This window comes from Lagenorhynchus albirostris, chromosome X (genome assembly GCF_949774975.1).
Source record: "Lagenorhynchus albirostris chromosome X, mLagAlb1.1, whole genome shotgun sequence".
Lineage (NCBI taxonomy): Eukaryota > Metazoa > Chordata > Mammalia > Artiodactyla > Delphinidae > Lagenorhynchus > Lagenorhynchus albirostris.
In genome coordinates, this window is record NC_083116.1 from 59,995,263 (window position 1) to 60,011,125 (window position 15,863).

A 15,863-nucleotide genomic window follows, 5' to 3' on the forward strand; every position below is an offset into this window, starting at 1 on the left:
ATCTGGTCCTGGGCTTTTGTTTTTTGGAAGATTTTTCATCACAGTTTCAATTTCACTGCTTGTGATTGGCCTGTTTATATTTTCTATTTCTTCCTGATTCAGTCTTGGCAGGTTGTGCATTTCTAAGAATTTGTCCACTTCTTCCAGGTTGTCCATTTTATTGGCATAGACTTGCTTGCAGTAATCTCTCATGTTCTTTTCTATTTCTGCAGTGCCAGTTGTTACTTCTCATTTTCCATTTCTAATTCTATTGATTTGAGTCTTCTCCCTTTTTTTCTTAATGAGTGTGGCTAATGGTTTATCTATTTTGTTTGTCTCCTCAAAGAACCAGCTTTTAGTTTTATTGATCTTTGCTATTGTTTCCTTCATTTCTTTTTCATTTATTTCTGATCTGATTTTTATGATTTATTTCCCTCTGCTAAATTTGGGGGTTTTTCTTTGTTTTTCTTTCTCTAATTGCTTTACATGCAATATTACATTGTTTATTCGAGATGTTTCCTGTTTCTTAAGGTGGGCTTGTATTGCTATAAATTTCCCTCTTAGAACTGCTTTTGCTGCATCCCATAGGCTTTGGGTCATCATGTCTCCATTGTCATTTGTATCCAGGTATTTTATGATTTCCTCTTTGATTTCTTCAGTTATCACTTCGTTATTAAGTAGTGTATTGTTTAGCCTCCAGGTGTTTGTGTTTTTTACAGATCTTTTCCTGTAATTGATATCTAGTCTCATAGCGTTGTGATTGGAAAACATACTTGAAACAATTTCAATTTTCTTAAATTTACCAAGGCTTGATTTATGACCAAAGATATGATCTATCCTGGAGAATGTTCCATGTGCACTTGAGAAAAATGTGTATTCTGTTGTTTTTGGATAGAATGTCCTGTAAATATCAATTAAGTCCATCTTGTTTAATGTATCATTTAAAGCGTGTGTTTCCCTATTTATTTTCATTTTGGATGATCTGTCCATTGGTGAAAGTGGGGTGTTAAAGTCCCCTACTATGAATGTGTTACTGTCGATTTCCCCTTTTATGGCTGTTAGTATTTGCCCTATGTTTTGAGGTGCTCCTATGTTGGGTGCATAAATATTTACAATTGTTATATCTTCTTCTTGGATTGATCCCTTGATCATTATGTAGTGTCCTTCTTTGTCTCTTGTAATAGTCTTTATTTTAAAGTCTATTTTGTCTGATATGAGAATTGCTACTCCAGCTTTCTCTTCGTTTCCATTTGCATGGAATATCTTTTTCCATCCCCTCACTTTCAGTCTGTATGTGTCTCAAGGTCTGAAGTGGGTCTCTTGTAGACAGTATATATATGGGTCTTGTTTTTGTATTCATTCAGCCAATCTGTGTCTTTTTGTGGGAGCATTTAGTCCATTTACATTTAAGGTAATGATCGATATGTATATTCCTGTTCCCATTTTCTAAATTGTTTTGGGTTTGTTACTGTAGGTCTTTTCCTTCTCTTGTGTTTCTTGCCTAGAGAAGTTTCTTCAGCATTTGTTGTAAAGCTGGTTTGGTGGTGCTGAACTCTCTCAGCTTTTGCTTGTCTGTAAAAGTTTTAATTTCTCCATCAAATCTGAATGAGATCCTTGCTGGGTAGAGTAATCTTGGTTGCAGGTTTTTCTCCTTCATCACTTTAAATATGTCCTGCCAGTCCCTTGTGGCTTGCAGAGTTTCTGCTGAAAGATCAGCTGTTAACCTTATGGGGATTCCCTTGTGTGTTATTTGTTGTTTTTCCCTTGCTGCTTTTAATATGCTTTCTTTGTATTTAATTTTTGATAGTTTGATTAATATGTGTCTTGGCATATTTCTCCTTGGATTTATCCTGTATGGGACTCTCTGTGCTTCCTGGGCTTGATTATCTATTTCCTTCCCCATATTAGGGAAATTTTCAACTATAATCTCTTCAAATATTTTCTCAGTCCCTTTCTTTTACTCTTCTTCTTCTGGAACCCCTATAATTCGAATGTTGGAGCGTTTAATGTTGTCCCAGAGGTCTCTGATACTTCCTCAGTTCTTTTCATTCTTTTTTCTTTATTCTGCTCTGCAGTAGTTATTTCCACTATTTTATCTTCCGGGTCACTTATCCGTTCTTCTGCCTCAGTTATTCTGCTACTGATCCCATCTAGAGTATTTTTCATTTCATTTATTGTGTTGTTCATCATTGTTTGTTTCATCTTTAGTATTTCTAGGTCCTTGTTAAAAGTATCTTGCATTTGTCTATTCTATTTTCAAGATTTTGGATCATCTTTACTATCATTATTTTGAATTCTCTTTCAGGTAGACTGCCTATTTCCTCTTCATGTGTTAGGTCTGGTGGGTTTTTATCTTCCTCCTTCATATGCAGTGTGTTTTTCTGTCTTCTCATTTTGCTTATCTTACTGTGTTTGGGGTCTCCTATTTGCAGGCTGCAGGTTCATAGTTCCCATTGTTTTTGATGTCTGTCCCCAGTGGCTAAGGTTGGTTCAGTGGGTTGTGTAGGCTTTCTGGTGGAGGGGACTAGTGCCTCTGTTCTGGTGGATGGGGCTGGATCTTGTCTTTCTGGTGGGCATGTCCACATCTGGTGGTGTGTTTTGGGGTGTCTGTGGATTTATTATGATTTTAGGTAGCCTCTCTGCTAATGGCTGGGGTAGTGTTCCTGTTTTGCTAATTGTTTGGCATAGGGTATCCAGCACTGTAGTTTGCTGCTTGTTGAGTGAAGCTGGGTGGTGGCGTTGAGATGGAGATCTCTGGGAGATTTTTGCCGTTTGATATTATGTGGAGCTGGGAGGTCACTTGTTGTCCAGTGTCCTGAAGTTGGCTCTCCCACCTCAGAGGCACATCACTGACTCCTGGCTGCAGCACCAAAAGCCTTTCATCCACATGGCTCAGGAAAAGGGAGGAAAAGTAGAGAGAAAGAATTAGTAGAACTATAAGAAAGAAAGAAAGAAAGAAAGAAAGAAAGAAAGAAAGAAAGAAAGAAAGAAAGAAAGGAAGGAAGGAAGGAAGGAAGGAAGGAAGGAAGGAAGGAAGGAAGAAAGAAAGAAAGAAAGGTGGGAAGGCAGGAAGGAAGGAAGAAAGAAATAAAGAAGGAACAAAAGAAAGAAAGGAGGGAAGGAGGGAGGGAGGAACAGTTGGAGGAAGGAAGGAAGGAAGGAAGGAGGGAAGGAAGGAAAAAAGAAAGAAAGATAGACGATAAAATAAAATAAAGTGAAATAAAGTTATTAAATTAAAAAATAATTATTAAGAAAAATAATTTAAAAAAAAACAAAAAACCGATGGATAGAACCTTAGGACAAATGGTGGAAGCAAAGCTATACAGACAAAATCTCATACAGAACTTACACATACACACTCACAAAAAGAGGAAAAGGGGAAAAAATCATAAATCTTGCTCTCAAAGTCCACCTCCTCAATTTGGGATGATTCGTTGTCTAAAGGAGGGAAGGAAGGAAGGAAGGAAGGAAGGAAGGAAGGAAAGAAAGAAAGAAAGAAAGAAAGAAAGAAAGAAAGAAAGAAAGAAAGAAAGAAAGAAAGAAAGAGAAAGAAAGAAAGAAAGGAAGAAAGAAAGAAGGAAGATAAGTAAAATAAAATAAAGTTATTAACATTAAAATTAATTATTAAGAAAAAAATTAAAGAAAACAATGGACGCATAGAACCCTAGGACAAATGGTGGAAGCAAAGCTATACAGAAAAAATCTCACAGAGTAGCATACACATACACACTCACTAAAAGAGGAAAAGGGGAAAAAAATCATAAATCTTGCTCTCAAAGTCCACCTCCTCAATTTGGGATGATTCATTGTCTAAAGGAGGGAAGGAAGAAAGAAAGAAAGAAAGAAAGAAGGAAAGAAAGAAAGAAAGAAAGAAAGAAAGAAAGAAAGAAAGATAGAAGGTAAGTAAAATAAAATAAAGTTATTAAAATTAAATATTAAGAAAAAAATTTAAAAAAAACAAAAGAAAAACGGACAGATAGAACCCTAGGACAAATGGTGGAAGCAAAGCTATACAGACAAAATCTCACACAGAAGCGTACACATGCACAAAAGGAAGAAAAGGGGAAAAAATCATAAACCTTGCTCTCAAAGTCCACCTCCTCAGTTTGGAATGATTTGTTGTCTATTCATGTATTCCACAGATGCAGGGTACATCAAGTTGATTGTGGAGCTTTAATCGGCTGCTTCTGAGGCTGCTGGGAAGAGATTTCCCTTTCTCTTCTTTGTTCTCACAGCTCCCAGGGCCTCAGCTTTGGATTTGGCCCCGCCTCTAAGTGTAGGTCGCCGGAGGGCGACTGTTTTTTGCTCAGACAGGATGGGGTTCAAGGAGCCGCTGATTCGGGGGCTCTGGCTCACTCAGGCCGGGGGGGAGGGAGGGGCACGGAGTGCGGGGCGAGCCTGCGGCGCCAGAGGCCGGCATGACAATGCACCAGCCTGAGGCGCGCCGTGCGTTCTCCCGGGGAAGTTGTCCCTGGATCCCGGCAACCTGGCAGCTGTGGGCTGCACAGGCTCCCCAGAAGGGAGGTGTGGATAGTGACCTGTGCTCGCATCCAGGCTTCTTGGTGGCAGCAGCAGCAGCCTTAGCTGTCTCTGGGGTCTGCGCTTTTAGCCGCAGCTCGTGCCCGTCTCTGGAGCTCCTTTAAACATCGCTCTTAATCCCCTCTCCTTGCGCACCAAGAAACAAAGAGGGAAGAAAAAGTCTCTTGCCTCTTCCACAGCTCCAGACCTTTTCCCGGACTCCCTCCCGGCTAGCCGTGGTGCACTAACCCCTTCAGGCTGTGTTCACGCCGCCAACCCCAGTCCTCTCCCTGCCCTCCGATCAAAGCCCGAGCCTCAGCTCGCAGCCCCACCCGCCCCGGCTGGTGAACAGACAAGTCTGTCGAGCTGGTGAGTGGCGGTCAGCACCAATCCTCTGCATGGATCTTACCGCTTTGCCCTCCACACGCCTGTTGCTGCGCTCTCCTCCGCGGCTCTGAAGCTCCCCGCCTCTGGCACCCACAATCTCTGCCCGCGAAGGGGCTTCCTAGTGTGGGGAAACCTTTCCTCCTTCACAGCTCCCTCCCACTGGTGCAGGTCCCATCCCTATACTTTTGTCTCTGTTTTTTCTTTGTTTCTTTTGCCCTACCCAGGTACGTGGGGAGTTTCTTGCCTTTTGGGAGGTCTAAGGTCTTCTGCCAGCGTTCAGTAGGTGTTCTGTAGGAGTTGTTCCACGTGTAGATGTATTTCTGATGTATCTGTGGGGAGGAAGGTGATCTCCGCGTCTTACTCTTCCGCCATCTTCCCCTCGTCCCAGTGTTTTCCATTTTGGTAAATTCTGCGGGAACAAGGGGTCTTTCGCTACCTTATTAAGGATATCTTTTATAAAACATCACCATCCTACATGACCTTTTTTTTTTTTTACATCTTTATTGGAGTATAATTTCTTTACAATGTTGTGTTAGTTTCTGCTTTATAACAAAGTGAATCAGTTATACATATGCATATGTTCCCATATCTTTTCCCTCTTGCGTCTCCCTCCCTCCCACCTTCCCTATCCCACCCCTCTAGGTGGTCACAAAGCACCGAGCTGATCTCCCTTAGCTATGCAGCTACTTCCCAGTAGCTATCTATTTTACGTTTGGTAGTGTATATGTGTCCATGCCACTCTCGCACTTTGTCACAGCTTACCCTTCCCCCTCCCCATATCCTCACGTCCATTCTCTAGTACGTCTGTATCTTTATTCCTGTCTTACCCCTAGGTTCTTCATGACATTTTTTTTCTTACATTCCGTATATATGTGTTAGCATACGGTATTTGTTTTTCTCTTTCTGACTTACTTCAGTCTGTATGACAGACTCTAGGTCCATCCACCTCATTACAAATAGCTCAATTTCGTTTCTTTTTATGGCTGAGTAATATTTAACTCTCAAAAATTAGCACGTATATAGAAAATATGTCTCTTTATAATCATTATTTGAGATATTTCGGTTCACTTCATCAGTGAATTTTGTTACCTTAATTCTGAAGTACCTGTAAGTGAAACCTCATATAGCAGTTCTCAATGCTGATTTCAGTAAGTTGATTTAAAATAGCCTTACCAGGGACTTCCCTGGTGGTCCAGTGGTTGAGACTGCACTCCCAGTGCAGGGGGACACAGGTTCGATCCCTGGCCAGGGAACTAAGATCCTGCATGCCGTGTAGTGCAGCCAGAAAAATAAATAAATAAAATAGACTTACCAGTTTGGAAATGTAATCTTCATTGAGAGAACATTCTTTTATTCTGTTTGCATACACATGCTAGTGTTCTTTGTTTTGGGATCAAAATCACCTTGCTGGTTTCTTGAATATATTCATCATAAGCTTCTTGTAGATACTTATCTTATTCATGTTTATGTTACCTGGTCTAGTGCCTAGGACCTAGGTGTCCTGTAAGTAGTTCCTGAGTGAGTGAATAAATTAATTTATCCTTGGAAATACTTTTAATATTATTATGCAAGTGCTCAATTATATAAAATCAATTAAGATCTGCAGCTGTATTATTATAACTTATTTCCCCCCACACTAAATTGAACAATGTCTCGTTGTTCTTGGGATTCACTGTAGCAAAATGAAAGAATGTTTTTTATGTGTGTTTGGTAATTACTACTATGCAAACATCACTATTCAGTGTGGGCATAGTGGAGTTTCTGACTGAGATATTTGCTAGAAATCCATATTGCTAGGAGTTCTAACTAACCCCAAATGTTTATAACACAAGTGATGAGCTGAGTTTCTGAGGCATGAGTAGCTATATCATAAAATAACACCTCATGTTTGGCATCCATCAATAGCCTGCTCAGAGATCAAAGCCCCGGTTCTCATGAAGCCTTGAGTGCTCCCTACAGTTATCTTGGAGAATTGACAAAGTTTAGTGGGAATGTAGGGAAGATTTTAAAAAGAAAAATGAGCTAGGTCTTTTTTCGTGAAATGCAGTGACTGATGTTATCTTACTAGTTCTTCTCGCAAACCATTTGCTTAGGAAAATCTCGAAAGTACACATAAATTACTGCCTGTAATCTAGGAAGTGTTTAATAGGCTTGCAAAAAGCAGCTCCAAGAAGAAAATGTCTGAAATATTAAATTATCTTAAAGCTGTTTATGTTTTAAAAACATTGCATAAATACTGAGGAGGAGGAATATTTTCATGAGAAGAGATCTGCATACCAAAAGATGCTTCCTGACTTTTGCAAATGTGAATTACTGTTTTTAAAATGTTTTCTAATGGACTGTGAGTGTAGCTCTAGGGGACTGCACTTTCAAAGGACACTATGATAATGATGATAGATATCTCCTGTATTCAAAAAGACTTCCTGGTCAGCACTTTACTAATACTGCTGTTCTGACAATGAATACTAAAAATACAAAAAGTTTAGAATTAGTCAAGTGTATTACAGCAGGAGCACATGGAATTTTATTATAATGCTTGCTTATAACTTAGATTACTGTAGAGTGCCTTTGAACAAGGAATTTAGCTTGAATCATCATTTGCAGATCATTCACTTGATATTAAATGGTCTGAAAAGGAAGCAGTTTTATTAGGTAAAATAAGTTCTAAACTGAGCTGATAAAATAATTGATGCAGTAAACATATTCATAGATAGAATATGATTAATACAACTGTATCCTCTCAATTGAAACAAGAATTCCCATAGAATTAACTAATTTTATGCAGCTTTTTGAGCAAATGCTGTTAAAGGTCCTGCTATGCTCTTTGAGACAGATTCTCTTGTTGCAGAGAATACGTACAGCTTATTTTCAAGTTTTTGGCAAGAGGGCTGGGTAATAAATTTTTTAATCAGTTTTTTTGATATGTAAGTTACATACAATAAAATTCACCTTTTCATACATTTAGTTTTGACAATTGGACACAGTTGTGTAACCATGAACACAATTTGTTATTCATCTGCTGATGAACACTTGTGTTTCTTCTAGTTTGGGGTTATTATGAATAAAGCTGCTATGAATATTCATGTCTGTCTTTTTGTGGACATGTGTTTTTACTTCCCTTGGGTAAATACTTAAGAGTAGGATTGCTGAGTCAGATGGTAAAAAAGGGTATGTTTAATTTTATAAAAAACTGCCAAAACATTTTCCAAAGTTGCTGTACTGCTTTACACTCCCACCAGCAAAGTATGAGACTTCTAATTGCTCCACATTCTCATCAACACTTGCTATTGTCAGTCTCTTTAACATTAGCCATTGTAGTATGTTGGTGGTAGTATCTCTTTGGGATTTTAATTTGCATTTCCTTAATGATAAACAATATTAAGCATTTTCACATATTTATTGGCCATTCACATTTCTTCTTTGATAAAGTGTATGTTCAAATATTTTGCCTGCTTTTATTCTGTTGCTGGTCCTATATTTGTGCTACAAGAGCTCTTTATGTATTCTGAATGTAAGTCCTTTATCAGATATGTGATTTACAAATTTTTTCTCCTAATATGTAGCATGTATTTTTATTTTCTTAAGTGTCTTTTGAAAAGCAAAGGCTGTGTTTTTTGTTTTTTTTTTATGAAATCCTTCTTTTAAATTTCATGCTTTTTGTGTCCTATTGAAAAATCTTTGCCTAACCCAAGGACATAAAGATATTTTTCCTCTGTTTTCCTCTAGAAGTTTTATAGTTTTAGGTTCTACATTTAGGCCTACGATCCATTTCTTATTAAATTTTGTATATGGTGTGAGGTAAGGGTTAATAATCATTTTTGGAGGGGGTATGGATTTACAGTTGTTCAGCCACTGTTTTTTGAAAGACTGTTCTTTCTTTGTCCATTGAATTACCTCAGCATCTTCATCAAAAATCAACCAAATATGTATATGTACATATATATATGTATTATATATGTATAAAGTAATATATAATAAATATTTCTGGACTCTCTGTTCTGTCCATTGATCTATATGTCCACCCTTTTGACAATACCACACTTTCTTGACTATTGTAGCTTAAATAGTAAATCTATTCAGAGCAATTTCATGGCCATTATCTTATTTGAGCCTTATAACCCTCAAGCTAGAATTCCCAAAGACTGCTAGTATTATATCCATTTTATTGATGAGTAAATAGAATCACAGGTTAATTGGTCTGCCCAAGTTTACACAATTATCAGTAGATCTGACACTAAAATCCTCCCAAAACCTAGTCTATTGTTCTTTTCCTACACAACTAGGAAAAATAGTGGAGACTGGGTTTCAAATCAGTGGTAAATTTGGAGATATTTTCTAAATAACAAACTCTTACATAAAGGTGGGGACCTCAGAAAACTACTTAAGACAGTCTTATTAAAATTTTGAGTCCTTTCTTGGTACAAAATAATAACCTCAGTATTTGGCTTTGTGAATAGTACATTCAGCATTACTGCATCTGCTATCACTCTTTACTTGGGGTTAATTGAGCTCTATTATTAATCCTAATCCAAATGCTAATTAGGTTTAATGTAGGAGGAGTCTTTCCAAGAAGGGAACTGTTTCTTGATTTTTCTCTTACTGGAATTTATTTGATTGGATTTTTGACCTTGCAGATTATTTTCTGTTGGTGATTTGCTTAAAAGGCAGCCTTTGAGTAAAAGGATAATTTACTTCTGTGCTTTATATTCCTTTATGGTAAAATGTTATCTTCTTTATTGTCCCTCTAAGTTGATTGCTTTTTAAAAATTTTATTGTACATGAAACATGTACAGTCCTAGGTTTGCATAGAGTAATTGTATTATTCGATGTTTTCTCCTTCAGAATGAAGAAGTCAGATTCATTGAAAATGAACTAGAGATTCAAAAGCAAAAATATTTTAAACTTCAGACGTTTGTAAGAAGCTTGATACTAGCTATAAAAGCTGATGATAAGGAACAACAGCAGGTAAGTGACAGAAGAGAATAGTAAGCTGTAATGTATCATGTTGAAAAGTAGCATGTCACACTTGGGTTCTACATATTTTTTTGTTTTTATACCTCATTCCTACTTGGCATCAAGGAAGAATTTGTTACTTTGTGACTTTTTTTAAAGCATAGTTTGATTGGGAAAAAATACTCAGATTTTGTGTGCTACTTTAGTGGAAAATCAAAATAACTGATTAACATACTTTGTTAATTCCAAGCCACCACTAAGTAGGGAAAACATTTAAAATATTTTTTACATAATTATTGACTGTATTCCCCATCTTGTTCATATTATTTCATTTAATTAGTTTTAAAGAAATTCTCAAAATGTTTGTAGAGATTGGGCTACACTAACTGGAGAGACACATATTTGGGGACCTTTCGTGAATGAAAGAAGTGAGGCATTTGCCTCCCTTCTGGATTTCAGTTACATTCCAGCCCCTACTAGAGTTCACAAGTGTTTGAATACCTTTTATTTCATGATATGTTGTTCATCACTAAAAAAACGTGAGATTACTTTGTGAAATTCTTTGTGACCACAGTGCAACATTCACTTTTCCCAATTTAACGATAGTGTTTGATTCCTCTACCCCAGCCGTCCCCAACCATTTTGGCACCAGGGATTGGTTTCACGGAAGACAATTTTTCCACGGAACAGGTGGTTGTGGGGGAGATGATTCAGGTGGTAATGCAAGCGAGGGGGAGCGATGGTGAGATGAGCGGCAGATGAAGCTTCCCTCTCGCACCCGCTGCTCACCTCCTGCTGTGTGGTCCGGTTCCTAACATGTCGAGGACCGGTACCAGTCTGCAGCCTAGGGGTTGGGGACCCCTGCTCTACCCCAAAGATGAAATGCAACATCTTTTGTTTGTCGCTGTGGATTTTTGTTTACAAATTCCTCCCAAAGCACATTTTCTGTCTCATTTCTTCAGTTAAAATTTGTGAAATAATTTATTAATCTTGCTAAAAAGGAATATAGAATTATGTTAAATGTTCCATTTAATACTAAAAGATACTAAATTTGCCTCTGAGTTGTATACTACCATGTTGATTCTTTATCAGAGAAATCCAGTGTAAGTAGTATGTCACACAGTCTCAGAGTTTTTTATTCAGCCGGAGTACAAACATTTATCCCTTATATTCAAGCAAGACTGCATGTACGCAGCCTAACTGAGTTATCTCTAGGGAAAAAGATTAGTGTTTTAGCTTCCAACAATTCTCCTTTTTTTATAAGAAAAAAGTCGTTATATATTTCACCAAAGTACTGAACCACAAAATTTAAACTAGAAAAGAATTTACTCATGAGGCTTAAACCAGCATGTACATTATGTGTCCAGTTTCATGAATTGTGCTCCCCCCATGCTGTACATACACAAACATCCCAAGACAGTAGTTTTCAGTTACCTTTGACAGCTTTATTTAAGCATTTTGCTTTATTATGTGAGTTATGCATATTCCATGGCATATTGAACATGTATTTGTTTTTTAGAACCAAAACTGCAGATTTGTAAACAAATAAGGTGGTAGTGTTTTGTTTTGTTTTTCTGCTTTTTTTTTGCGGTACGCGGGCCTCTCACTGTTGTGGCCTCTCCCGTTGCGGGGCACAGGCTCCGGACGCGCAGGCTCAGCGGCCATGGCTCACGGGCCCAGCCGCTCTGTGGCATGTGGGATCCTCCCGGACCGGGGCACGAACCCGTGTCCCCTGCATCAGCAGGCAGACTCTCAACCACTACGCCACCAGGGAAGCCCTTGTTTTGTTTTTTTTTAACATCTTTATTGGAGTATAATTGCTTTACAGTGGTGTGCTAGTTTCTGCTTTATAACAAAGTGAATCAGCTATACATACACATATATCCCCATATCTCGTCCCTCCTGCATCTCCCTCCCTCCCACCCTCCCTATCCCACCCCTCTAGGTGGTCACAAAGCACCGAGCTGATCTCCCTGTGCTATGCAGCTGCTTCCCACTAGCTATCGGTTTTACATTTGGTAGTGTATATATGTACCTGCCACTTGAACATGGTCCCAAAGGAACTGTAAATTTTAATTAAATAAATGTTAAAAAGAAAAAAAAAATCAGAATTAGGCCCAACTATGGGAGTAACTTGGAGTGTGGTCCTGGTCTCAAAAGTCTTAGAATGGTTTGGAATGGTCAGCTTCTTAGCAGTTGTTTACGTCTCTTGATATCAAGGTGTGGCACACAAACTGCACGTTATTTTCTAATTCTAACCTGGCTTTATTCTTTCCCCAAAACCACTAACAAATAAGAAAAGTACCTATGGTACATTGTATTTTTCTCTTTTTCTTGTACTTTTCCTCTGATAAAAGGCTGATGAATTAAGATATGAATCAAACATTGGCTAGGGGGAAAGAGAGACAGTTATATAAAAATTGTACTGAAGGGCTTCCCTGGTGGCACAGAGGTTGAGAGTCTGCCTGCCGATTCAGGGGACACGGGTTCGTGCCCCGGTCCGGGAAGATCCCACATGCCACGGAGCGGCTGGGCCCGTGAGCCATGGCCGCTGAGCCTACGCGTCCAGAACCTGTGCTCCACAATGGGAGAGGCCACAACAGTGACAGGCCCACGTACCGCAAAAAAAAAAAAAAAAAAAAAAAAAAATTGTACTGAAAATCATGGCCTATATAATCAGCCCCCAGATAGAAACTACTGATTTTCATAGTTGAGATTGGGTATAATGGATCTCAAAATATGGTCTAAAAATATAGAAGACACCTATAGTAGTCCACAAAAGTTATCCAGGTCATCTCTTAAACTACTAATCTTTATACTATGAAATACTTAGAGGTTTATTTCTGGAAGGAATTAATTTTTATTCTGCCTAATAAAAGAGAACCATATTGTCACTGGTTTCTCATTTAAAAAGCCTGTTTTTCTATTAATCTTGATTTTGGTAAGTTGAGTGAGATGAGTGTTCCACAGAATACTTTGCTCCAATGAAGCAGTCCAGGATTTAAAAATATATGATAATGTCTGACTGAAATATTTGATTATCCAAATAAATTTTTAATCAATAGCCATTTTAAAATAAAAATAATGTTCCCAGAACTGTGCTAAGTCATTAGTTATGGTCTTTCTTCCCTTGGTAATTCACTATGTGATTCTAGCCAGGTCAATTGCCTTTCTTGAACTTCGATTTCTCCACTTTGCAAGGAGGATAAGAATGGTTAACATTATGGAACTTGGCATTCACACCCTAGGGCCTAGAATAAGTATTATAGAGACTGATGATATATTTGGGAAATGCCTTAATCTCTTAGGAAGAGTGACACTAGGTCAGGCTCTGACTGATGAAGAACCTGAAGTGAAGAGAGCTCATTGTGTTCACTTTGGTCTATGAAAAAGACAGTTCTAGCAACTGACATAATCTGAAGATTTGTTCAGTGTGCCAATGTTGCAATCCAGAAGATACTGAAAAGGAGAATTTTAAAGTGGACTTCATGCATTAGTTGTGCCTTATACTGCCTCAGATATTAAAGTTTTCCTATTTCATACTACACTCATTTTAGTCAACTACATTAGGTGCAATAAGTGCAATGAGAAAGAAATAAAAAGTAGTGCTTCTTTGATTTGAAGGTCTCCCCACTAGAATTTAGAATGTCATTAACTTTGCTCATCTACTTGGACTTTCCAGTACTCTAAGCTATGTTAATTGTAACACTTTGCCCTCTTTAATGGGGCTTCTTCACACTTGCAAAATGAAATAAATCCAGTGATGTATTTCTCATAAACTATGACCAACCAATATCAGCAAAGTCTTTGTTTCACCTAGACTGGGTTAGTGGTAAACAAGTGATCTAGCAGAAAAGGGCTCTGTGTCCTATGACTGCGATCTAGAAACCTTAGAGAGTATGTAGTACCTTTAGGTGACTGCTTTGTAAATAGTACGCTCAGTTTCATCAAGAAGTTCATGGACAATTTAATAGCATAAAATAAATAATAAATTTTTGTTCAGAAGGAGTTAGTCTTTCCTTTTGAAGCCTGAAAGAAAGCTCTAATCTTTCCTCTTTGCTCTAAGACAAAAACTGTAGGATTTATAAGCTGTCACTTCTTTTAATAAAGAGAATAGGAGAGTAATGTCTTATTTCAACAGTGGATTTCATGTGTTCTCTAACATGCCCTGTTTTTCTGTTCCGTATTTGGGTAGTGGCAAGCTTACATTTGTTCCTGTTCCCTTGATCTTTGTTTACTACTGCACCCAAAGCCCACACTACAAGTAACGTTGTCTAAAAATTGCCGAGATATGCTACATTATTTTTGGTATTAGGAGCATCAAATTAATCATTTAATTTGCAATTTCTGATGGTCAAATGGGCATCAGCACTACCAACCAGATAAAACTTGATTAATTATTTATTTCTCTAGTATGAATGCATGTTCTGCAACTCCAGATGAAACAATTACACCATGGCAAAGTTTAGTTCATGGCTCTTGGCTTATCCTAATTACTCCAGCAGAAAAATGAGCAGCCCTCTAGATACATCATTACACAGCCAAATTCACTGGTTCAGCAGTGTCTTGGTGAATTCTTGACCATCTGTAGATATGGGCATGGCCTAAGAAAAGAAAAAAAATCACTTGGACTTTTAAATTGTTAAAGTTTAATCTAAAGTAGAATAGCTGAAATTTCCCCCTAACTGCTAAGTTCTTTCTCCCACTGAAGTACAAAATACTCTTTTGTGAAATGTGTTTTAGTCTGAAGGACACAGCATAACCAAGCAGGACTATTTTAATAAGGAATATAATGTTAAAGCCCTTTAGCAGTTATCAGTGAACACTCAAAACTAGTATGAAAATCACTTATCTCAAACACTTCAAAGCATTTGGTTCAGAATAGTTGCTCATTTCTCTCCTTATTTCCCTTTTGTTCAGGATTCTACTCTATATAATCCACGCTCTCAAGATCTAGTATTTTGTTACTTCCTTAATAATGTATGAAGAATTTTTCTCTTAGGTAAGATATTGTATAAGGCCCTGAAAGAGAAATGCTCCTTTATTTAAATCTGTAAAAATAAATCAATGTGAAAGGACCACAACTATAAAATTGGAAAAAATATGTCCACATACTAATTCAAAACAATTGATTTTTCTGACTCAGGCACTGCTGTCAGATTTACCTCCTGAATTAGAAGAGATGGATTTCAATCATGCCTCACCGGAGCCTGATGATACCTCATTCAGTGTGTCTTCTTTATCAGAGAAAAATGCCTCAGACAGTTTGTGATTGGGTGGGGGGAGGATATGTGATACAGCCTTTTGGCTACCTAACAGGTATGCATTTCAAGATAGTTGCATTCTGTTGTCCCGAAATTCTTCAGTTGGAAAAAGATATTGTCGAACAACGTATACTGAAGGATTAACAAGATATGATGGCTGTGGTGCAAAAAGATGTATGTAAAATTTAAAAGCATTGTTTGAGAGTTTTTTCCAAACTGATGGAACTCTGGGAAAAAAATGTAATTAATTTTGAGCAGTTTAGCTATGAAATGAATAATGTCTAATTTCTGAAAGGTCTTTTTGGTTTTATAGAAGAATCTTAGTTTTAGTAATAGTTTTGACCAGACACAAAAACAAAGATATTTCAACATAGCTTATCAAGTTACTGAAGCTTGATTAGTCTTGTTTTTGTAGCCATTACGTCTTCTTTCTTCCTCTCTCCTTTTCCTGTTATCTACATACACCTTTATTCAGGAAAGTGGACTGAAAATTGAAAACAAAACCTTAAAAATGTTTTTTAACCTGGATGAATCTTGGGATTTATTTTTAAACTCCTATGAGAATTTGACTTAAGTTAATGTTTGAAAATTGAAGTGATTACTACTATATAATTGTAAATTATTGGTATTCTTCCATTATGTAACCCAAATATTTTGGGAAGGGAAGCATTATGGAAAAGTAATTCATGGACATGAAGTCAAATAAATTATTAAGTGTATAGAACAAAATGTTGTAAAAGATTAATCTTAATGGGAGTCTTC

At 37.5% G+C, this 15,863-nt stretch overlaps 1 protein-coding gene across 1 annotated transcript in view; it reads left to right on the forward strand.

The window, feature by feature from the left end:
* HDX (highly divergent homeobox) overlaps positions 1-15,109 on the forward strand; it is a 148,938-nt gene extending 133,829 nt beyond the window's left edge. Inside the window, exons 8-9 of the mRNA XM_060138433.1 lie at positions 9,727-9,849; positions 14,984-15,109. Coding sequence (XP_059994416.1) covers positions 9,727-9,849; positions 14,984-15,109 — 249 coding nt within the window. The remainder of the gene's footprint in view (positions 1-9,726; positions 9,850-14,983) is intronic.
* The last annotated feature ends 754 nt before the right edge of the window (positions 15,110-15,863 follow it).